At 50.8% G+C, this 24,246-nt stretch overlaps 1 protein-coding gene and 1 long non-coding RNA gene across 4 annotated transcripts in view; one reads left to right on the forward strand and one right to left on the reverse strand.

Moving 5' to 3' along the window:
• AARS2 (alanyl-tRNA synthetase 2, mitochondrial) lies at positions 1 to 16,783 on the forward strand. The gene is made up of 22 exons (XM_064414580.1): positions 1 to 225; positions 597 to 785; positions 1,432 to 1,577; positions 2,347 to 2,541; positions 3,031 to 3,175; positions 3,606 to 3,751; positions 4,051 to 4,159; positions 4,481 to 4,519; positions 5,171 to 5,282; positions 5,812 to 5,939; positions 6,648 to 6,798; positions 8,605 to 8,774; positions 9,770 to 9,883; positions 10,271 to 10,411; positions 11,034 to 11,171; positions 11,568 to 11,677; positions 12,537 to 12,645; positions 14,142 to 14,264; positions 14,606 to 14,716; positions 15,562 to 15,645; positions 15,785 to 15,895; positions 16,272 to 16,783. Exons 1-22 carry the CDS (start codon positions 1 to 3, stop codon positions 16,434 to 16,436), a joined length of 2,961 nt encoding a protein of 986 aa, XP_064270650.1. The 3' UTR covers positions 16,437 to 16,783.
• Positions 2,399 to 24,246, reverse strand: part of LOC135297255 (uncharacterized) — a 27,874-nt gene continuing 6,026 nt past the window's right edge. For 2 of the 3 annotated variants that reach the window (XR_010359297.1, XR_010359296.1), the window contains exons 2-3: positions 5,978 to 17,128; positions 2,399 to 5,873 (exon numbers count right to left, since the gene is read on the reverse strand). This is a non-coding gene — a long non-coding RNA (uncharacterized LOC135297255). Of the gene's footprint in view, positions 5,874 to 5,977; positions 17,129 to 19,375; positions 19,851 to 24,246 lie in introns of those variants that run through there. The other variant, XR_010359295.1, reaches the window with a different exon arrangement.

Consider the following 24,246-nt stretch of genomic DNA (forward strand, 5'->3'; position numbering starts at 1 on the left):
ATGGCTGCGGCCGCCCGGCTGCGGCGGCGGCTGCTGCTGGAGGTGCCGTGGCGCTGGCGCTGCAGCCCCCGCCGCGGCCGTGCCGCCTGCCCGTCGGCGGGGCAGATCCGCGCCGCCTTCCTGCGCTTCTTCGAGGAGCGCCACGGCCACCGCCGCCTGCCCTCGGCCCCCGTGCGGCCCCGCGGCGACCCGCGCCTCCTCTTCGTCAACGCGGGCATGAACCAGGTGCTCTCCCCGCTCCCGCACCTCCCCTCCTCCGCCTCGCCGGCGCTTCCCCGTCTGAGAGGAGCGCGGCCCGGCTTGGGGTGTCCCCAGCACGGAGATGTCCGGCGGTGCTTTGGGCTGCCCGCGCCGCCTCCTCCCGGGCGGGCGCCTCCCGTAGTGCTGTGGGAGTCTCCCTCGCTGGCCATAGTTAAGAACCATCTGAACGCAATCCTGTGCTGTGTGTTCTGGAACGAACTTGCTTAAGAGGGAGGTTGGACCAGATGACCCACTGTGGTCCCCTCCAGCCGGACCCGTTGTGTGTGTCAGGAGCCCCCGGCGCAGGCCCCTGCGCTGGGTGGCACCTGTCCACAGCGGGTGTCTCTCATTTCCAGTTCAAGCCCATTTTCCTGGGCACGGTGCACCCCCGGAGCGAGCTGGCCCAGCACCGGCGCGTGGTGAACAGCCAGAAGTGTGTGCGTGCGGGAGGGAAGCACAACGATCTGGAGGATGTGGGCCGAGATACTTACCATCACACGTTCTTCGAGATGCTGGGGAACTGGTCCTTTGGGGATTACTTTAAGGTGAGGTGATAGGAGTGAACCCTTTCTAGGGGAAAACACAGCCTGCCATTCAGAGCTGTGCTGTAGTGCCATAGGACTGTGTACAGAAGGTGTTTTGGTAAGATCCAGATTAATTCCTGAGAGCTCTGTGGCTTGGAACAGAGGTGGTGAGCTCATGGGCTCTGTCGCTGAATGTGTCCTGCAGACTCTCAAAGCACTCAGCCTGCCAAAGCTATGACCAACATGTAAAAATCAAAGTTTTCTGTGAGAATACCAGTGTTGACCACATATGGTGAAAAGAGGTTACCAGTTCATTTGATGCTTAGTACTAGAAAGTTTGAAAAGGGAAGAAGGATAAAGGATGCTAGGCTTTTTACGTGGCAAATACATTTTTTCTTTCGAAATAAGATAGTCCATGTAGCTGACAGTAAGCACATAGATGCATACAGATATACATAGATGTGAAGGTCTCACAACATTTTAGGAATGTCAGTTTTCCACTGGCAGCAGTGACCTGTCTCACGCTCCTGACCTTCATCCTCTTCTTTGCAATACACCTGAAAATTAGGGAAGGAAGCAGCTGAAATTAACTTCATTGTTGTTTGACTCCCATTCTAAAGACCCTTCCTGAATTACTGTGCTTCATTTATGTTCCCTGCCTGCTCAGGAGGAGGCATGTAGCATGGCCTGGGAGCTCTTGACAGAGGTCTATGAGATCCCCAAAGATCGTCTCTACGTCACCTACTTTGGTGGAGACCCCTCGCTGGGGCTGAGGGCAGATGAGGAGTGCAGGGACGTGTGGCTCCGCCTGGGGTAAGTGTGCTATGGAAGAGGCTCTGAGCAGCAGGTGCTGACATTTCACTTTCCACAGTTTTGCATTTGCTCTTTAGGTGATCAGCTGTAGGGGCCAGAGAGTGTGTTTTAAACCCATTTTGTTTCTGGTTTCTTTGGGCTGTTAAAAGTCAGCTGGGCTCTGAGCTCACTGGGTCTCTTGAACTTTTGGTTCATTCTCAGGTAGTATCAGTGGGGGTGGGTATGTGCCTAAAACTGGCTGGCCTGGATGAAGTACAGGGTCTCCAATCCTTTGTTTCCTCTCTATCATGAGAGTACATTCTCTGAAAGCAAGCAGCGACTGCTTCAGTGGGAGGGTGCAGCCATTCCAGAGAGCACTGCTGTGCTTTGGGAGTTTGTTCCAGGCTGCATGTAGGCTTTGAACCCAAGGCAGCCATATCTGTGCCACTGATGGTGTTCAGGTCTTGTATCTGCTCCAAGAGCAAGGTGCTCTGCAAACCCAGTGGAGAGCCTGTCTTGGTCAGCAGGGGCCAGGCTGTGTTTGCCTGTCATTCTGGGCTGAGACCAGGGTCCTGTATGGTTTGGCTCACTTAATATCCCTAAGGAGAGTAATTCTGTGTGAACAGAAGGCAGCAGAGAAAGTAGAGAAGTAGAGGAATTCTGTCGTGTTTGCTTATTGAGTCTGTAATAGGAAGAAAGGAATCCTTTCTTCCAACTGTCTCTGTGATCTATGCTGCTGTGTGGTTTGTGTGTGCCTCAGCACTGCCATCTCTGTTATTTGCTTTTCCAGGGTTCCTGTCAGTCATGTGCTTCCTTTCCCATTGAAGGATAACTTCTGGGAGATGGGGGACACAGGTCCCTGTGGTCCCTGCACAGAGATCCACTATGACCACGTGGGTGGTGGCAGAAATGCTGCAGCACTGGTGAACCAGGGTAGCCCTGATGTAGTGGAGATCTGGAACTTGGTTTTCATGCAGTACAGCAGGTACCAAGCATGTCATCTGAATTCCAGAGCCTTTCCCCCTAGCCTGACTCCAAAATCATGTGTATATTCTCAGACTTATCACTGTTTTCCAGAACCAGGAGCAAGAGAGAAGCTACGGAGATTTGTCCAGCACTTGGCCCCCTTTGTTTTATTTCCCTGTCTTCTTCAGCCTTCACTGCCTATTAAGGGGGAATACCCCTTAATGCTGCATTCCAGAGATCTCTTGGGGTCTGCAACAGCCTGGAGGAGGAGGCCTTTTTCCTTACATTGCAGCCTATCCTAACTATGTGATAGTCAGATTCTGGCTGCCTGACAGGGCCAAGGCAGGCTGCTGTCGCTCTTGTCCCTGAGCTTCCTTATGCTGAATCACCCACTGTTTCCATCCCCTGTCACTTCCCCCATTCTCTTTGATTCACCTGTTCCTTATTTTTGCCCATGAACTGATGCTTGCTTCTCTTTTGCCTTTTATTTTTCCTGCCTGGCTGACAGAGAGATGGATGGGAATCTCCTTCCCTTGCCACAGCACCATGTGGATACAGGAATGGGTCTGGAAAGGCTGGTGACAGTTCTGCAGAACAAACGTTCCAACTATGACACAGATCTCTTCACTCCCATCTTGGATGCTATTCACAAGGTGATGGTGCTTCTGCTCAGAGTCACAGCTCAACAAAAGTTCCTTGCTGGGTAGCATGGTACAGCCTTCTCTGAGCAGTTACTGAGCAGTATCTTGAGACAGGAGGTTATGTCCTTCCAGGTCCAATGCAGTGTTCTAGAAAAAAGGGAGTATTCCAGGTTGGAAATCTGCTGGAATATCAGCACTGCTGATTCATTTTTCCATCAAAGTGTCTTAAGTTTCTCAGTGCCAGGGCATTGGCTGACCTGTGTTAGGTACGGAAGTCTTGGTCTGTAGTGCTGTGGAAGGATTTAATGAGTACATCTTAGATGCACAAGGTTCAGAAGTTACTGAAAAACATGATATCAGGAGTAGCTGGCTGCCTCTTGCATTGAAACTTCTTCTGCAGCCATTACTTTCTGCTGACTTGTCTCCCTACTTTCTCTTTTAGGGCTGCAAGGCACCCAAATACCAAGGTTTGGTCGGGAATGCTGACATTGGGCATGTGAACATGGCCTACCGCGTGGTGGCAGATCACGTGCGCGCCCTGTGCGTGTGCATCACTGATGGCATCTACCCAGGCTTCTCTGGAGCAGAGTAAGGACATAAGGAAATGACATGGGGTGGAGGAAGTTAGGTCTAGAAAGGAGTATGAACAGCCAGGGAAGAGGTTCTGGTGTGGGCCCCAGATAGGGAGTGCATGAGCTTTTGGGGAGACAGGAAGATGAGAGCTGGGAAGGGGTGCCAATCTGCAGACTTCCCCTTGGATGAGTGTAGAGTGTTGGAAGCAGCTGGCGTGTGCTGATGAATCAGACCAGATGAGCTGGGGGATGCTGGTGTGGCAGCTGGGCAGGGGTGCTCACAAGGCTGCCTGAGGAATCCTGCTCTGTTTTCAGACTGGTGCTGCGTCGGATCCTGCGCAGGGCTGTACGCTTTTGCTCTGAAGTTCTGCAGGCTCCACCTGGGCTCCTGGCCTCCCTGGTGCCTACCGTAGTGGAAGTGCTGGTGAGTAAAACTGTTGTCTTTGGGGAAAAAGGTCATCACAGATCCTATTCAGCCCTATGTCCATTTTCTGCACACTGTCAGGAGTCAATCTTGGGAAGGGTCCACGAAGGTGTACGTGATGCTATGCATTCCAGCATTAAAAACTTCTTGTCCCCATATCACTTGGGATGGGAGGGAGGGGGCCTAGTGTCATCAATGGTACAGTCAGCACAAGCATGTGTAAGTGTATGCAAGTAACTTCTATAATGTTTGTGACATGCTGTGAGATCCCCCGGGGAAGATGCTGAGGGTGTTGTCACTAACTGAGGCTCACTTTCACAGGGAGATGCTTATCCAGAGCTGACAAGGAATGCCAACCAGGTGAGCAATGTGGAATCCCCTCATTATCTCATTATCTTTGTGAGACACTGCTCTCAAGCCCAGAAATCAGCCCGCCCTTGGGACTTAGCTGGAGGAGCTTGCGTAGTCCACCCACCAGAACGTGGCTGCGGAGGAGGCTGAGATGTTCTGGGCACAAGTATCTGTGGCAGATTTCCATATGGTCCACTAGGTCCTTACCAGGGACTGCATGTGCTGTGTAAGGCGGCTCTTGCTCTAAAAAAGCTACAGTAGCTTTTTCGGTTGAGTGCAAGTACAGCCTGTCCTCGCCTGGGTACCCTTTGTCTAAAGTGGAACGATGATTTAAGGCTAGTCCCAGCTTGTTTCCACTGACAGCAACTTCTCTGGCTGTTCCAGACATACAGTTGTAATTGGGTCACAGATATGAATGCCCAGTAGGGAACATTTGTCAACCTAAAGCTTTCCCCACATGGACGGTCAATATTTTTTTGACAGGAATTGTGACAGGAGGCACAATGACTTTGGCACTGTTCAATAATGCATCAGAGCCATGTTGTGATGGATACGTGCAGAACAGAAAGGCTGGTTGATGTGCTTTGAGCTGACTGAGCAGGGCTGAGGTGATCTGGGGAACTCCCTGAAATGTGGGTAACCCTTCTGATCCTTGGGCAGATCAAGGATATCATCAATGAGAACGAGGCCTCATTTCTGTCCTCCCTGGAGCGTGGGAGGCGCATCATCGAGCGGACAGTGCAGCAGATGGAGCCCTCCACAAATTTCCCAGGTGAGTGTCCTTCCTCTGACAAGCTGCACTTAGAGACAATTTGCTCCAGGTCCTCGCAAGCATTGCAGTCAAAACTGGTGGATGTTTGCGTCCCCTGCATTTTCTGTGACTGTCTAGCCCCAGACAGAGGAGCAGATGTTCTTTCTCCAAATTGCAGTTGTTTTCTAGTACAACAAACTAGGTACCAGGCAAGTTAGAAGCATTCCCTTGCTGTTTTATTGGCTGATCAATGAGGTCATTGTAAGACACAGCTGGGAGGAGTAGCACAGGACCCAGCCAGTGCAGCTGCCTGTCTAGATGTGCTGCGCTGAATTTTAGCAGGAAGGGGGCTGTGGAGCATTATTAATACTCAGTCACATGCAGGAAGGACTCCAAGGCTTCTCTTCCCCATTAACTGTACAGTTGCACACAATACAGGTGGATCCAGTTACCAAAGCACACACCCAGATTGGTCCCACCCAGACAAATCTTCAGATGCCTTTGCTTTCTGTGTTCTCACTGAGTTCTTGACCTTCTTTTTATCTTACAGCTGAAGTAGCCTGGTCTCTCTATGGGAGTTTGGGATTCCCTCTGGATCTGATTGACTTGATGCTTGAAGAGAAGGGAATCAGTTTGGATTCAGCTGCTTTTAATGAGCTTGTTCTAGAAGATGCAAAGGTAAGAGGGAGACTTGTCATAATAATTCAAAGCCTTACCTATCTCCTGTGACTGTGGAAGCAGGATCCCTTTCACTGCTGAGGCTCTTCAGAGCACCACAGGGCTACATGCCTTCTCCCTGAAGGGGGAGTCTGAAATAGCAGTGTCATCACAATCCCCTTGTTTCTGAATGTGGAACTGAAGTATTGGTTGGTGATTTTTCTTCAGGTATTTTATGATGCTGGAGTGAAGGTTATGAAATATTTATGTAGGTTAGGACAGTCCTCTGCTAGTCATGTAGTCTAACTTCTCACACAAAGTAGAACCAGTTTAGACAGCTGAAGCAGCAAATTATTTATGAAGAGTTTACAAAATCTCCATGATCTCTGTACTGCTGATATACTTGCACTGCCCACCCACCACCACCACCCCCTAGTGCAGTAATTGGTTTGAGGCCTTGCTCTCCTGCACTTTAATGGCCTGGAAGCTGTGCCAAGAGGGATGTGTTAACAGTTGGTATGGCCTGGCTCAAGGCTAGCACGGAGTGGTATTCTGTGCTTGTGAGGTTAGAAGGGATGGGGGGTTAGTTAGCAGTAGCCTACATCAGCCTGGATCTGAGCAAGCCTTTTCCATGGAGGTGGAAGAAGCCATTCCTAGCCTTACAGCTCCAGTTACCTGTTTGCTTGCCCCAGGGATCTCCCATCTAACTGTGCCTTTGCTCTGCTGCAGCGGAAGGCTGGTAGCCCACAGGAAGGACAGGCAGGGAACAGGAACACCCAGCTGGACGTGCACTCGCTGGCTTGGCTGCAGAACAGCAACGTGCCTGCTACGGATGACTCCCCGAAGTACGCGTACACGCTGGGGCAGCACGGGCAGTACGGTGAGTGCCTGGCCCACCTGCACAGCAGGCTCTCCTGGAGTCCCTCACATGGCTGCTTCTGCTGCCTAACCCCCATGCAAGCACAACTTCGTGGTCCAAACCTGTCCACCTTGCTGCCACGTCTCTTCCCTACCCGTGTACCTCATCCCAAACTGGGTGCATTTCTTAGTGCTGTTGGTATGTCCCTAGGAAGGCTCTGGGCTGGTGACAAGGCTGAGCTCTGGGTTGGCACCACTGGGTGCAGTGGTGAAACAGGGACTGTTGATTTCTTCTAGAGATAAGTCTGTCTCCAACAATTAGGCTTCTGGGTGTGTGCTCGGGAGAAAGAAGGATAATTACGCAAGGGTTATTATATGCAAAGGTAGTTGTGTGAAACCCTGCCCTTGCTGTTTCCGTGGCAGACCGCTAGGTGCCAGCGCAGCCTTTTCATCACCTCGGGTAACTGAGGCTGCCGATGCTCTGCGGAAGGCAGGAAGATAAGCCACAGGGAGCAAGAGGTGGTGTGGCTGTCACAGACAATTAGAGAAGGCTGTGTACAGCCAACTCCCTTTTACCCAGTGTGCTGGTGGCAGCCCACGCTAAGCAGAAAGTGAGGCAATGCAAGCTATATATACTACAGCAAGAGCACAACAGAGGAAAAAAGCCTAGCAGTGATACTGGCTCAAATCCCCAAACTAGAACTGTCTCAGCTTCTGAATCATGGAATAATTGGGTTGAAGGGGATCTCTGGACGTCCAATTTCTTGTTAAAAGTAACATCAGTTTTACAGTTGGATCACATTGCTCAGAGGTTTTCAGTATCTTCAGGGACAAAAATCTCACAGCCTATCTGTTCCCTGTTCTTTATCACTCTTAGTGTGTAAAGGTTTTTTTCTCTATGTACAGCCAGAATTTCCTGTACTCTAGATGCAGTCTCCCAAATGCTAAATAGGGATGAATAACCTCTTTCTTTGACTGTTGGCTATGTTTGTGTTCATACAGCTCAGCAGGCAGGCAGCCTTCAGTGCTGCAAGGGCACCCTGCTGGCTTGTGATCAGCTTGCTCCTGAGCACCTAAGATTTCTGTCAGGTCATTTCTGTGGACTGCTCAGATGCCTTCAAAAAACAGTCCAGTTCTTCAGTGTATTAGCCAGTCCCTGCCAATTAAGTGGGATATGGGTACATCCCATTTTTTCATGGATAGTCATTAATGAAGATGTTAACTGGTGTTGTCCATTATATCAGCCACCAAGTAGCTCTATAGCTGAATATGAGTTGAACATTGAACTACTACTACTACAACTATCAGTTGAACATTGAACTACTGAGCAATTCTCACTGGGGCCCTCTGCCCTGCCAATTACACACCCAGTTTATGGTCCACTTGTCCACAGTGCCCAACTTTGGGTTCAAGGAGCCTACAGGAGAGCATGTTAGAAGCTTGCTGCACCCAGGAATGTGACATCCCTGCTGTCCCCTATCCACAGCATCTTCATAAAAGTCAGTCAGGTTTGCCAAGCTTGCAGTGTAGCAAGATGCAGATGTGTCTGTGTCACATTTTCTTCTGCCAGGCTCATGTGGAGCTGGATTGGGTGTCCTGCCTGCTTAGCTGCTACTCTGCAGTTCTGTCATTAGGAGACTGAGGGGTGACTTAGTTCCAGTCCTTTGTCCCTTCTGCCAGTAGCCGTTCCTCTCCTACCAAGGCAAAGTGCCAACTTTCAGTGTAGCCCAGGTGTTTCCAGGGTTGGCACGGGGAAGTGATCCCTCCTTTCCTGTTGCATTCTGACAGGCTGTATGCACTAACAGCTGCTGTCTTCTTCCCCTGACAGAGTTCAGCCCGTGCCAGGCCACTGTCCTGATGCTGTACAGAGATCAGTCTCTCCATAAGGAGGTTGAGGCAGGGCAACGCTGTGGTGTCATCTTGGACAGGACTAACTTCTATGCAGAGCAGGGAGGGCAGGACTCTGACCGAGGCTACATGATACGTTTAGGACAGCAGGTAAGGCCTTTTCCTGCCTAACCCAAGGCTGCCATGGGTTCTGAGGCCAGGCAGAATTCTCCAAGTGATGGGTTGTTCTACTGTGTTAATTTGCAAGCTGCTGACTCTTGACAGTTCCCTTGGCATAGTATCAGAGTTGGTGGGGTAAGGCAGAATCAGCAGTAACTTCACAAGGGCATTCTTGCTGCTCTGGTTGTCTCTCACAGCCCTTTGCAATTTCATCTTGCTGAGGAAGGCTAAAGTCTTCTCAGGTCTTCCTTCAGTGTGCTGTGTTCTTGCCAGCTGGGGTTGTAATGCTGAGAGAAGGCAAACATTGATCAGAGAGTCTGTGAACTGAGTAACTTCTCTCTGTTCAGTCCTGGACAGCTGCAAGTGCTCCCCAGCCTGAGACCCAGTGCAAAACCTCTTATTCCTCCCAAGAGCATCAGGGAGGACCTCCACTTCTGCAGCATGTTCCTTCAGCCTTGCCAAAGGGAGAGCTTTGAGCCTGTTCTGGGAAGTTACACAGGGTGCAACCTTTTCTCCTTTCCCCATTTCCAAGTCTTGATAATCACCCTTGGGCCTTTTTAGCCTTGCAGAGGGCTACAGTACCTTGCTCAGCACTTCTCCCAAGCTATAGTGGTGGTCCAGTTTTGTTGCCATCCCAGTGAGGCAGAAATGGTACCTTGGATGCCAGAGACATGCCTTGGGAGATGTTGTTCATTTTTTCATGGATGAGCACAATTGTTAAGAAAATTTGTCAGCCTGGATGGTGTTACTGCCCCTCCACTGCAAACTGGCAGCCTCAGCATACTGTGTAGAGAGTGGCTGGGTACTGGTGAGGTCTGAGATACCTTGGTTATGTTTGCAGTAAGCTTCTCTCTGCTTTTCCCACCCCATCCCTGTCTTTTAGGGATTGGTGGGAATTGTGTTTCCCAGTAGGGTTGAGCAGGTACATAGCACAGATATTTGGATTTTCCCTGTGTCCTGACTCATTTTTCTGTCTCTTTGCTCAGGATGTACTTTTCCCTGTAGAGTCAGTTCATCTCTGTGGTGGCTACGTGATCCACGAGGTCACTGCTGTGGAAACCCTGCGTGCTGGCGACCAAGTGCAGCTCTTTGTGGATGAGGTGATAAATTAGTGCTCTTAACCTTTTCCTTGTGATGTCCTGAGTAACCCGGGCACAGCAGGTCTTTGTCCCTTGTATTCTTGAGACTGTCCTTTGTCATAGGGTGCAGTGGGAAGGAGATATCACAACTGACTGTGTAATTTGTGAGCCATTGGTCTGTGCAAAAGTGTCTAGCCTACTCTTAATGTTTTACAAAGATGATCCCATGAAAAAAGGAGTTAGATCTGCCCTGTCACATAACTCATCTGACAGCTGTACTACCTGTTGTTTTTCCTCCATCCCCTCCTATCAGGGGATAAGAGCCCTTTCCTTATCTCTTCGTGCCATCCCCTGCTCCCCCGAGCTGTGGAGAGCCAGCACTCCCTGCTAGCTGGTGTGTGCTTCCAGGTGCAGCGCCTGGCCTGCATGACGAACCACACTGCCACCCACCTGCTGAACTTCGCGCTCCGCCGTGTCCTGGGCGACAGCACCGAGCAGCGGGGCTCCCACGTGGCAGCAGAGCGCCTGCGCTTCGACTTTGATACCAAGGTGACTCCGGTTCCCTAGCTCTCAGCAGTACCAGCATTCCAGTACAGCTCTTCTCTCCAGGGATTTTTCCCCTCTCCCCGTAATCACTCCTTTAGAGACAAGTCACATTTTATCTGAGTAATGAAGCTTGGTCCTCTGGACGTGACTGTGTCCATTTGCACTGATATGACCCTGGGCAGGGCTTGCTGAGGGGATGAATGGGGGTCAGAAAGGAAAGGACTTAGCAAGGCCAGTGGTCATGGACTGGCACAAAATAGTGTAAAGGAGTCTTTGAGAGATGGTGCTTGGCTGTGGCACATATCTGATGTCTCTACTGGGCATTCAGGTGAGAGCATTTGTGAAGTTTTGTGAGTGCTGGCTCTGGTAACCTGTCACTCGTTCTAGTATCTCTTTTGAAGACTTTGGCTGGTGCTCTTGCATCAAAAATCCTTATGTCTCATGGGACGAGAAGGTGGGAGGGCCATGATGTTCACAGTTCCCTTTTACAAGCTGAGAAGATGAGATGCAGGGAAAGAGTGGTGTGCCCAAGCTGAGTCATCTGGTTGCTGTGCCCCAGATCTCCCTCCTTCATTCTGTATCTCTCAGGAGGTTTCTCCTGAATGTGGCTGATTTGCTTCCTCAGGGCCATGTGACCGTGGAGCAGCTGCAGCAAGTGGAACAAGTGGTCCAGGACCTAATCCAGAAAAATGAGGTGGTGCATATGGCTGAAGTTCCCCTCACACTGGCAAGGAGAGTTCAGGGACTCCGTGCAGTGGATGAGGTATGACACGATGGCAGCACACATCTTCATGAGCTTTCTCCTTCAGCAGGAATCATCTGAGACACGAGATGTTGACACAACATGTTTTTGCAAAAGAATTGTCTCCCAAAACTCAGATGGGAAAATAGGACAGAGATGAGCTCTCAGGACACTGTTGTAAAACATGGAGACTGGTGATGCACAGGCTTTCTGTTTATGCCTGTGGACCAAAGCTTGTCGTGTCACCAATTGTTTCTTTTACCCACTGGTGACTGGTTGTGAGGGAGAAGTAGTGCCACCCCTGACTCAGGGGCTCCTTTAGAATAGGGGGAAAATGAAGCAGAAACCATGTAGTTAGTCTGTAAGTGCCCCTGAAAAACCATGTTGTTAGCTGCTGACCCCTGTCTCCTCTGTCAGGGGTATCCAGATCCAGTGAGGATAGTGTCCCTGGGGGTCCCTGTGGAGAATGTGCTGACCTGTGACTCCAAGGCTGCAATGCAGACCTCTGTGGAGCTCTGCTGTGGGACGTAAGTGACTTTTACTTGCAGCCAGAAGGCGTGTGTGTGGGCACTGGTGGCTGAGGTAGAAACATGACTACAAGCTCACATCCCTGACTCTGTGAAACTAAGTTTCCTCACTGGAAAAATATTGTGAGGACAGGATGGGCTATTTACAAAGCTTTGGAAGTTCCAGGGTGAGCAAACTTTAACGAAATGCACAGCATTTTTCCTTACTTCATAGTCTGACACCAAAAAAAAAAAAAAAAGAAGGAACAAACTGGCCTTAGAGCAGATAGAGCTGGAAATGAGCAATTTTCTACCCATGAGATCTTCTTGTGGGAGTACTGGAACAAGAAAGTGCATGGGAGATGATAATTTCTTATGAAGATGTCTGGAATGCTTGCTTGTGGTAACAGAACCCAAGACACTGTAGTTTTCATATCCAGCATTGAATAAACAAGAAGGAAAAGGGATGTTGTCAGTGTCCTGAGACTGCACAACTGTCCTTTGTCTGGAGTCTACTGGCCAGACAGTGAGCTGGCCTGACAAGAGAGTGGTGGAGTACAGGAGCTGAGTAGAGGAGAAAAACACCAATTCATCTCACTGCTGAAGGAGAGGAAAGGAGGACAGAACTTGGCTGCACCATTTGACTGGAGCCTGCTGGGCAGGTAGCACAGAGGTTCCTCTGGGGTAGCCTCAACTCGGCTGTCTCTTGCCTGACAAGGTACCATCAGGATTTTAGGGATGGGAAAGGATTCAAGATACTGGGATTAGGATTAGCAAAGGGCTGCTGGACTTCAGAATTTTTGAAAAAGCAAGCAGGCTTCTTGATTTCTGTTTGCAAAGAGCAACTTGCTTTCTTTCCTGTTCTCTGCTGATGTTCTAGGCACCTTCTCCAAACAGGATCAGTGGAAGACCTGGCCATCATCAGCGAGCGTCAGCTTGTCAAGGGGATTAGCCGTGTCATTGCAGTGACAGGGGGACGAGCCAAAGAGGTGAGAAAGAGGGAAATGAGATTTCTGCCATGTCAAGGCAGTGCCAGAAGGAACAACCTTTGTAGGTTCCTCATAGACAATTAGCTCCCCACTGCTTTGGTTGGAGCCTTCCTGCTGTGCCACATCTGGCTTCCTGCTTCAGCCTTGGACTCAGCTCTGCTACTGTACCTCACTGTTCACCTCCTTTCCCTCCCATCTTAGTTCTCTGTCTCCTTGACCTTCATTTCTCCCTTCAGACTGCCTTTTCCAAGATAAAAACTTACACAAAATATCAGGAAGCCTGATAGGTACCTACCCCAGTAGGTATTTTAAGGTGTAATTCTTCGTGCATTGATTTTGCCTCCTGCTTATCACAGCTGGATTTACACTTTATGATTACAGGGTTTTGGCCTCATTCTTACAGCGCTTTTGCTTCCTGTCTTTAGTCTTTCTCCTGCTAAACTGTGATTCTGGTCTGGCTGGTTCTGTATAAAAAGTAAGCAACCTACTATTGTGTTTGTGAGATCACTCTGTCCTTTGAGTATTCGGAAGCATCAGGTGCCCCATAAGCCTTCCCTCTTCCTTTGAGGCTGCTGTCAGAGGAGAGTGACTCATAGTCACTGGAATTGGAAAGACTAAAGGCAAAGCCCACCCCTGCAAATCTGTTCCTTTTTGGCTGGCCATCCCCTGTGCATCTGTGTCCCAGAGAGGCTTTTCTTCATGCAGAAGAACAAAAAGCTGCAGGGCACATCTGCATGCTTGGCTGGAAGTGCTGACCTGGAGAGCCCCTAAGAGGAGCTCTGTGCAAGTGTTAATGAGACAAGGGAGACTGCAGAGAGATTTACTTGAAACAAGGGTTGTGTAGCCTAGGTAGGCAGAGCAGTCCTCTGCTGTCCTCCTCTAAAGTCTTGCAAGACCATCCTGGGCACAGAGATCTGGTAGAGAGGAAATGCTCCAAAATATAAGGATTGTCACTGGTAAAAAAAGCTTGTAATAGCTTTTTTAAAAAAATTATTTGTAGTAGCATTGTTGGTGAAAGCAATAAGAAATATATCAGGATAGGTAAACTCAGGAAATATGCATCAATGGCTGATGAGGTTTCTTTTAGTGTTGGTGTTTCTCTTGTTTCTTCAGTCAGCAGTTTCAAGATTGCATTTGCTAATGGAAAAAGATTTCTAAGATGCTCCACAGAGCTCCCCAGTTTTCCCTAATGAAATCCTAATGATTTTGGTGCACATTTTGGAGGAAACATTAATTTCAACCATAAATATCACCTAAAGCTCAACAGCTTGGTCTGCCTGAGTGTGACCATCTAGTGTTGGTTGCAAATCTAGAGAGGAATGTTGTATTTCAGAGTCTTGCAGGAACAGTCATTCCTAAACCATCTGGAGGTGTCTTTGTACTGGATTCTGAGCAGCACTTCAGTGTTCATGACCCTGCTGTCTCCCTGCCTTCTCCATCCCTGTGGACTGTTTCTGTTGCTGCATTTGAAGCATGCATTCCTTCCATCTCTGCAGGCCCGGGAAGTAGGCCAGTGCTTGGCTATGGAAGTGGACTCTGTCTCCCTACGAATGAAGCAGAGGATCACCTCTATTCCTGAGATGCAGAACCTCTCCAAAGAAGTGGGCCAGTTGACCAAAGTAAGGGTTACACTCCTGTACAGAAAGCCCAGCATGGGCACATGAGACACATGACTCTTTCCCTATCAGGTTCACTTCTTACCATGGTCACTAGCAAGGGCAGGTTTCTACCTGCTGTTGCCTCTTTGGTCATAAGGATTTTTGCTAATGTCCAGGTGGCTGTGTTGCAGATGACTGAAGAGAAAGCTGCTCAGCACAGTGACTGGCTGCCCTGGTCACCTGGTTAAAGCAGGGTCTGGGAAGAGGCCGTGCTGCAGCCTGACCTCCCAGAGAACTGGCACTTCTTGTCTAGGTTTAGAATTTAGAATCAGTTTAGTGTAACAGAGAAAATTGTCTTGCAGGTGGTGGCCAGCACTGCAATGCCACAGTGGCAAAGAAAAGAACTACAGACCATCCTGAAAGCACTACAGCGAACAGCCAACACAGCTATCAAGAAGCTGGAGCTGCAGCAGGTACTGAGACAGCAGCACACTGACTTGCAGCCAGCTGATAGCACACACCAGTGGACCTGATGTTTCTGTCACACTGCAGGGCCACTCAGTCACTAGAGTCTGAGAAGGCAGAAGAAAGCCCATACAATCACTCATGGTGCAACACTGGCCCTGTGTTGGGTTGGTTTCGCTGGCCATTGTTTATGGGGCCCTTTACTGAAATACAGGGAATGACTGGCTGGGCTTTTAGCACCTGCAGAATTCCCATGTCTCCCTGCCTGTGAGAAAAGACCCTCATACCAGCACTTTTGGCCAGCATCAGTAGGCATTGGGCATCACCTCCTTGTTTATGCATGGCGATGTGATGGTCCTCTTAGTGGGCTTAACAAAGTTACAGTCAGTGATGGGGTAGAGTCTTTCCTCCAGCTACATGGATTTTGCTGTGCTTCCCACATGTGTTCTGCCAATTTACATTGAAAGCAGATTAGAAATACTTACTGGTAACTTAGACATCTCAGGAAGAATTGTCCCTTAAAATAGGAGTATCTTGCCACCAAAGCCTTCCTGAGGCATGTGGCACTGTATAGGTCTAGGAGAGAGGCCGGGGACTGAATGAGTCACTCTCTATTCCACTTTTGATGGGGGTTCATCTCTGCTTGCATTTGGGGAAGGGGGGCTGTACAGGTCTCCACATGGAGATTTCAGTCTGCTAGTCTTACTTTGACTTCTGCTATCAAACATCTCCCATCTGTCCTACAGAGCAGCGCTTGCATTCCTTTTGCATATATATTTCATGGATATATCCCCATGCAGCCCACCCTGTGCCACCTGTAGTCCTTCAAAATGCTCTGCTTTTCTCTCTCCAGGCTGAGAAGGTGGCAAAAACCTTGCTAGCAAAATACTGCAACCAGCCTGTCATCATTGATACTATCCCAGCTGATTCCCTCTCTGTGAGTAATCCACATTCTTTGTTGGCCCAGTGGTACCTCAGGTGCTTCAAACAGCAAGAGGGAGTTGCTGGGCACATTTTCTGCTGGATGCTGGTCTTCTTTGCTGCTGCCTGACCTCTGTTCTCCCTGCCTCTCCTAGATCCTAATGAAAGTAGTGAACCAGCTGTGTGACAAGTCTCCTGGCACCTCAGTCTTGCTGCTCAGCCCTCAGGCTTCGGGTGAGGTGCTCTGTGCCTGTCAGGTATCCAAGGTAAGCAGAAGCCTGGTGGAGACAAGGGGAACCTGCCTGCCAAGGGGGGCTGGACCCACTGCTCAACAGGTCCTGCTGGAGGCTTTTCCTGGGGTTTTGCCCAGTGTTGGTGGTTAATCACACAGGGGCAGGACCTGAGATGACTGTAGTGGGACCAGATGTGCTTTCAGTCTCTGCTGGGCACAGATATCCCTGGATCCTCCAGGCTGTGTTTGCCCAGGGCAAGACACAGCATTAACATGTAAGCTCTGCCTGTATGGTCCTCAGGGTCATGGCTGCCTGAGGCTGGGTGAGGAGAGGATGCTGTTACCTTTCTTTATTCACAGACTGCAGGCTGCCCCACAGTACAAATAACTTGGCTGTGTCTCTTCCCCAGAGCTGCCTCCCCGCGTTCTCTGCTGCTGACTGGGCTATGGCTGTCTGTGCACAGATGGAAGGGAAGGCAGGAGGCTCTCCCATCGTGGCAAAGGGCAGTGGAAATGCCAAAGGCATTCAGGGAGCCCTGACTACTGCACTGGAGTTTGCTCAGAGCAAACTGTGATGCTTTGGTGCCAGGACAGCTGTATGCACCCAGCTGGACACTTGATAGCAAGCATATATTCTGCCCAACTGAAAGGATTAGCAGCTGGACATTGCTGCAACCACTGCCTTGGAGAACTGGACTTCTGACCATCCAGGATCAGCAGAGACCCTGCTGACAGAGTGATGCTGCCTGCTCTCAGCACAAGCATGTGGGGATGGAGCCTTGGAAAACACCAGTCACAACAGCAGATCCTGCTTCTCATGGAACAGTGCAAATCTTGCCACAAGACCAGCACAGAGATTTTGTGAGAACATGGGGAGTTGGCACTGTTATCTTAAAGCCATTAAAGAGGCGAGAGAATCCAATCATCATGTTTCTTGTAGCTGTACTTTTTTTTTCCTGCTCTGACAGAGGGGTTTGTTCTGCCCCTGCAGCTCCAGAAGTCAGCATGTACTCTAAGCAGTTCCTTCCTACTGCAGAACTCAGGATACTCCTCTGATTAAAAATGCTACTCTAATTTAGAAATTAGAGAAATCCCACCTTGCTTGTGGGCTCAGGCTATGAATAGGTAGAGCTGAAGCCAGTCCTCAGCACTGAGGGAACAAAATTGTCCCCTCTCCACCTCTTTGCTTTGGATGAATGTTCTTATCTCTGTTTCTTCCTGCCACTCCCTTGCAAGTCCTTCCTTCTGGCTTCGTACTGGCTCATACCTAAAAAGCAACAACCATATAATGAGTTGTGAGAATGGAAACTGTTGCTGTGTTGCAGCATGGAAGTCCCTGCAGCAGGACTGTGCCCTGCTTTGTCTTGAGGTGAGCGGGTCTCATAAACTGGTTATTTTTCACAAACAGTGGTGGACCCAGCAAATTCAATTAATAAAGACATTTCAGACTTCAATGTTAGAGTGATGTTGAGAGCTCCTGGCCAAAGCATCATTATTTTAGATACAGTATTGATCTAAATAGAGATCATAAATGGTAGCTGAGCCAAAAGTGCAACAGGATAGTGATACAAGCAGGTTTTCACCCTGTGAGCAGCAAGAGTAGCCTGACACAATTGAATTTCACCAGCAGGTAGGGTTGCCTGTCACTGTGAAGGGAGATGGAGGACTAGTAGCTGCTTTTGGTGGGGGGGAGGAGGTGTAGAAGCACAGTGATGCTGATGGACAGGTAGCAGGAAATGGCTGTCACATAGATACAGGTTACTGAAGAGGATGTAGTGGGGAATGGCTGTGTCCAAATGAGAGGCTTCCCACTTAACTGTCTGCCTGAGGGAGGGGGAATAGCTGCTACAGGGAATAGAGCAGAGCCTCATTTCCCTTCAGTGAACACCTTATCTTAGGGGGAAAAGGGATGTGGACTTTGGGGGGCATCATTAGCAGACAAGGGGTTTTCTTCTGTATCCCAGTGGTTATCTAGCAGAAAATCTCATATGTGGTCCCTATGGCTTAATGTGGCTCCTACTCATCTTTGCCAGCAGCTGGTTTGGCTTTGGAAAGTGCCAGATATAAATGTGAGGACTCAGAGGCAGAAGGAATGAGGAGCCTTTAGAGGCTGATGGTGCTCCCAGCTGTCCTCCCCTTCTCCCCCAAATCACTGACAGCTACACCAAGAGTGCAGACCTTAAGCCTGTGGTTCAGTGAATGCTGCTTCCAGCCAGGAAGCTTAAAGCAGGGCTTATTGCAAAGGGATGTGTGAGCCAAGGTCTTGGGCATCTGCCCCTGCTGCCAAGAGTTCAGCCATCAGAGGGGTGCACAGGCCCCTTTCTTTGATCACTGTCAGTAGGGCAGGTTGCTGCTCATCCCAGACCCTGCCTGCATTCACTGTAGCAGAGCAGCTTGGTGCCTTCTCAAAATTCTTTCCATTTCTGGATGCAGAGGTGCTAGTGGTGCTCCTAACAGCCGTGCCTCAACACTGGGGAGAGCTGGAACACCTAGCCCAGTGCTTCAGGGCCCTTGTGACAAGGCTGGTAGGGTGCTGGAGAGGTGTGTGGAGTCCCAGAGGAGGGTTCATGCCATCAGCTGAAAGCAGCATCAGTGCCTGGTGTTGCACAATTCCTGTGTTTCACTTGGGCCCCAGCAGCACCAGGTGGAATGGGAAGGGGTGCTCTGTGTTACTGGGAAAGAACTTTCCCAGAGTGCTGTTGTGCTACTTTATTAATAGCTGCTACAGGAGATGATGTCTCCTCTCGGTGTTGGAGAGTAGGTGTGAGGAGGAGGAAAGGAATGCTGGCTTGGGCTGCTCCTGCATTATGCTCCAAAAGCAGAGCCTGAGCTTGCCAGCAGCAGCCTTATGGAATTAACCTGCTTTGGCTTGATTGTTAGCTTAAAAGCCACTGACCTCACAGACTTTTGCCCAGCCCCTTAAAGGGCAGAGGTCTGGGTGCTGCCCTTCCAGGTAATGCCTTTACTGAGCCCCTGACAGCACTCCCATGAAGGGCAGAGGGGTGCTGCTAGAGGCACCACAGAGGAGCAGCTCTTAGAGCTGTTGGAAGGAGATCATCTCCACTGTGGTGCTCTTGGGCTCTCAGCACTGTGTGTGAGTGAGCAGCAAAGACCTGGTGCCTTGGCATTTCAGATCTATTCATCCCCGCCTGTGTTCCATGGGAAAATAACTCTCTGTTCCCAGGGTATTTGCAGCAGCCCCAGCACCTGCCACGTGCAGGGCTGCTGCAGCTCCTGCACCACTATAAACCTGAAGAACCACCTGGTCTGTAAGCAGGGCTGCAGCTGCTGCAGTGGTGCTTCTCTGCCTCATCTGGAGCTGTCTTTGGAACCCCATTTTCTTCCTCCTCCTTTGCTGCTCTTGGATTTTATAGACATGAAATTCAGTATTTCCCGTATCCTTTCTGAGCTTGCAAGAATCAATGATGTCACAGCATAACCAAATCCTGATCTTGTACATGCAGTAGCACTAAAAGCATTCTGGAATTGAAGAAGAAAATGGATCTTATCCTACCAAAGAGTGATTCTGTGGAGTCATCCATGGAGCCCATGTCACCTCAGGCTGGTAAAGTGGGTCACTGCAGTAGGAATGCTGGAGTTGGTGCTGCAGCCATGCCAGGCTGCTGATTCTAGGAGAGGGCATTTCCTGTCGTTCTCCTGGTGAAGTCCTAGTGCACAGACTTAGATCCCATGCTCCTCTTTCCTGGCTGCAGGAGGACAGGACAGTCACACACTGTGCTGCAGCTGCAGTAGCTGCCACGTTTGTGCCTGGCATGCCCTGCATGTCAGCACCAGGTCAGGCAATGCTTAGCTGGGAGGGCTTTGGGAAATGAAACACAAATTTAAAATCAAGTTCTCTGGCCAAAATTGCAGCCTACATTCCCTTACCAACATCAAAGATCTAAGATGTGAGCAGTATCCTGGGCACGCATTTGCACCTCCAAACACATGCACACAGAAGGGATGGCAGGAAGTGGGAAACTAATTAAAAGACAATGGGGTTTTTGCTGTGAGCCGGTGCTGTCAGGTTGGCAACACCTTCATAAGGCCAGATGGACCCCGAGGTCCCTTAAGGGCACCTGCAATGCAAGGGTTTGCCAGCATCAACCCCAAGCAGCTACCTGACATTGGCAAAAGGGGAGCAGAAAGTACTTGCACATCTCTTCTCACACTCTTTGCTGCAGGAGCTTCACTCTCAGTTACCTGGGCTGCAGACTGGGAGGCTGGTACACTGTGCCAGGGAGGAGCCCAGCTCTCCCTAGGCATCCCTGCCACCCCAAGCCTTGGGACAGGCTGCTGCAGGATCCTGACACGCTGCACAGGAAGGTCCTGGGATTGTGGTAGTAGCAGAGCTGAGCCATGCAGAGGATGTTAAAAGTGTGCTGAGCCAGAGGCTCAAAAGCTGGGGGGCTTGGTCCATCAGATCTGGTGCTGAGCCATCTCCCAGAAACACTGAACATAATGTAGCATGTCCAAAGTGAGCCCCCCAGGGAGGGAGAGCACCTCAGGGGCAGGAAACCAGAGGTGACCTTTAAGGTCCTTGCCAACCCAAACTGTTCTATGTTTCTGTGATTCTCCATGCATAGTGATAGTGTGCACTGAACTGGTCACACCACACATGTACATGAGTAGTCCAGGAACCCAAGCATGCACACATCTGGAATTCTGTGTTACACTTGCAGGCTCTCTCCCTGCACCACAGGCTCCCTGTTCCTGCAGCAGCCAACACCCACTCGTGGGCAGCTGCTGCACAGCACACACGAGGCTGTGGAGGGGAACCATGGACTCAGCAGCCATGGTGAGGCGAGACTTCCCATCCCTCGGGAGCAGCTCAGGGCCATGTTGAGCTGGTGCTGCTGCTCACCTCCTTCATCCCAGATCCTTGGGAAAGGAGAGGAATGGTTCTGTGCTAGAGGTGTTCAGCTGTGGGACAGGCAGTATGGGCTGGGCAGGAACACCTCATGGCTGAATCACCCCTCCAGCTCTGGGTCCCCAGCTTCTGGGGAGCATTTTTGGAGAAGTTTCCACTGCAGGAGAACGCTGTCCACAGCAGCAAGCTGAGAGCCCAAAGAGGCAGGAGAGGCATTTCCTGGGGAATCCCAGCAGCCCTTTGCCATGCCCTTCACGGCCAGCTGGTTCCCTGTGTGAGAGCACTTTGCATTCAGCTCCTCAGCCTGGATTGCAGCTGGCGTTTCCCTGCCGCTTGCAGAGAGGCGTGACTTCCTCAGCTGCAACCCAAAGATCCTCTCTCCTCCAGAAGGCACCTGGTGGACCCACAGGGCTAGGAGAATGTTTCTGCTTCCCCTTACATCTCCTCCCCATCACCATCCTGACCGCTGTGAGGAGCACCCTGCTACTGAGCCCATCCTCCTGGCCGGGAGCAGCCCTTTTCCATCGAGGGCTGAATTTTGATTTATTTATGTCACTCTGGGTCGCTGGAGGGTGGCTGTGGGGTCCCAGGGTGTCAGCAGAGAAGAAATGCAGTGAGGCTGTCATGGCGACACCCAGTGTGCATCCAGAGAGCCGTGTGCTGCTGCATGCACCGTGCACTGCAGAGCTGCTCATCTTGCAGATGTGTAACCATTGCAGGCTCCAGTGGAAAGATGAGCAAAGCTGCACCCATGACCAGCCCCAGGCACTGGGGTGCTGCTGCCCACCACATGCAGTGGCTCCCTTGAGACAGGGGGGATGGGAGATGAGCCTGTGGAGTCTGCTGTGGTGTAGAATAGAAGGAGCTCCATTGTGCCCAAGTCCCTGTTGCACCCAGTGCCCGTGTGCTTGCTTCTGTGAGCTGGAGGGCTTCAGAACAAGTTGTGGAGTCCTACCTTGCACAGTCACTTAAGATTCCTGTGGGGGCTGCCAGCCTCAAAGTACTGGTGTAATTCCAGTCAGAAATCCTAACCCAAAACCCTTCCTGTGTTTTCAGCTGGCTGTGGGATCCCTATCCCAGAACTATTGCCATCAGATAGTCTGGTTTTTCTAGGACACACCACCCTGAGCCTGCTGCAAAAGTCCCTGAGGCTATGCAGACACTGGGTTACTATTCCAGTCCCCAACCAGGATCCCTGCATCTCCTTCTAGTCCTTGCCCAGCCTCATGTCACGCACTTTCCTCTTGTCTTACATCAGAGGTTGCCTGGGCTTGAGCTCCAGCAACAGGAAGATAAATCTGAGCCTACGTAGACCTTCTTTTCACATGGTGAAAAATTATTTACACTCGGGTTGGGATTTGCTGCTCTACTAATTTCGTTGTCTCCTCGTTTGCCTGTTTGTCCCACATTCCACACAGTGTGTCCTCCCTCCCTCCCCCTTCTTTCTCTCACTGCCCTCACGGGTGTCTTTCCACTCTCCTCCTCCTAGATGGCCAGGTTAGGCAGGTGCAAGAAGAAGATGCACAGGGAAGATAATCCACCAACTCAAATATCACCGAGTGTTACAGAAAAAAGGGGAAACAGAGGCAAAACTAAATGACCTTTAAAACAAGAAAGTTCTCAGGTTCCCTCCCCCACCCAGAAGTGGCTCCTCTGCTCTGATATAACCTTCTCCTCCCTACCCCAGCATTTATTTATAAGCACCATCAATAATTAAGAAGCTGCCTGCCTGCCTGCTTGCCTCAGCTGCAGTGTTGACAGAGGCATTTCTGATGTTTCCTGGCTCAGCCTGGCTGCTTTGCTCACTTGGGCTTTTAATTTTCTTTCCCCGCCTTGTTAGAAACACAGGAATCACCCACCTGGAACAGACTGGTCATCCAGAGAGCCAGGAGAGCTTCCTGCTGGAGCTGGTTGCCCCAAGAGTGACCCAAGAGTTGCTGGCGTTCACAGCACTGCAGCAGCAGGATGAGCTGGGATATCTGGGGTGTCCCCACCACAGGCACAACCCCTCCCTACCAAAAGCAGGGTATGGGAGAAGAGACCCCCTGCTGTCCACATCTGAGGGCCATGGAGCTTGCACACTGGCATTTCTTTGTGGAAAAGACAGCAAGTGAGGGCTCTGCAGCTGGGCTTCCCAGCCCTGGGCAAGCAGCATCACCCTGGGCACCCAGCCAGGGAGATGGAAGGAGAGATCCACCAAGCAGTGCAGCCAAAAACCACAGCTGAGCGGGATGAGTTGGCCCTAGCAGGCAGTGCCAGAGGCCTTTGCCTGAGAGTGGAAGAGGACAGCTGGACTTAGAATCAGGGATGGAAAGCTTTACACTGGTCCAGAGGAAGCATAACCCAGGGACAGACCAGGCACAGAGGCAGCAGCTGGCCTTGGCACATTGCTGGCATGGCAGAAGTCCTTGGGAACACTCCAGGTTGCTTCTTGGAGGTTCAAAAGCACCCTGTGGGCATCAGGCAATCTCTGAGCCTTGAACAAATCCTCAGGTGTAGGGTTTCCAGAGAGCCTGGCTCAGCAGCTGCAGGCACAGCCTGCAGCATGCCAGTCCAGCTCCCTTTGGCAGTGTAACCCAGATGCAGCAATGGGGCTGAAGAGGGAAGCCCAGTGGTTCTCCCTGGGCTGGCCTGCGATGCTGCAGACATGGCAGAGCTTTAGGGAGGCAGTGGCAGAGAGCTGCAGGGGGGCATCTGGCAGCGTGCACACAGCTCCCCCCAGCACTCAGCACGATGCTTTGGGGTCCTGCTCCACCAGCTGAGCCCTGAGCACCAAGGGGACTGTGGCTTTGCCATGGCCCCATGCCCTGCAGTGAGACCAGGGGGTGCCTGGGAGCTGGGCGCAGCAGCAGGAAGCAGATCTGTCACAGAGCATGGCTCTGGAGGGACAGTGATGGCAGCTGGCAGCTCCACTGCTCTGCCTGTGCTGGGCTCCGCTGGGCTGGGAAGAGTGCACCAAAGGACAGTGTCAACTCAGCAGCCCTTGGCGTGCTGGCTCCCAGCCTGTCCTGTCCCATCAGCGTCCAACTCCCACCACAGCGACCGTCCCGACGTTGTTCTTGATGTGATGGGGTGAACAGGGCTCCTTCTGCTCCTGCAAGTTGCCCTGCGCCAGGCCCTGCAATTCCTGATACAAGATATATATGGAGCTGCTCCTGGGGGACACCAAGGGTCTGAGAGATGGAAAATGTGCCTCCTTCCCCATGTGCCCTCACCTCCCCAGCCCACACAGACCAGCTGACCCCCTCCCTGTCCTCTCCTTCTTCTGTGGGTCAGACTCTAGGGAGCACCCTCAGCCTCCAAGGGAAGGGTTGTCTGCTTGTGAGGACATCAAGCAAGGACATCACAGGTCAGCTGGCCTTGAAGGTAAATAAGGCAAGCAGGGAGGATGCACTCATTTCAAATATAACATAGACCTCTGAGCTGCTTTCTGGTGGCCACACAAGGGAAGGATGATGCACTGCCTCCTCTGGGATTTTCAAAATCTCACAATGCACTGCCTGTGCTGTAGGACC

Source organism: Passer domesticus, chromosome 3 (genome assembly GCF_036417665.1).
Source record: "Passer domesticus isolate bPasDom1 chromosome 3, bPasDom1.hap1, whole genome shotgun sequence".
NCBI classification, from domain to species: domain Eukaryota; kingdom Metazoa; phylum Chordata; class Aves; order Passeriformes; family Passeridae; genus Passer; species Passer domesticus.

Coding starts and splice junctions, on each gene's coding strand:
- AARS2 (XM_064414580.1), top strand. CDS start 1: ATGGCTGCGGCCGCCCGGCTGCGGCGGCGGCTGCTGCTGGAGGTGCCG. Junction 10,412..11,033: donor GCTTCGACTTTGATACCAAG/GTGACTCCGGTT, acceptor TTGCTTCCTCAG/GGCCATGTGACCGTGGAGCA. Junction 14,265..14,605: donor AAGTGGGCCAGTTGACCAAA/GTAAGGGTTACA, acceptor ATTGTCTTGCAG/GTGGTGGCCAGCACTGCAAT.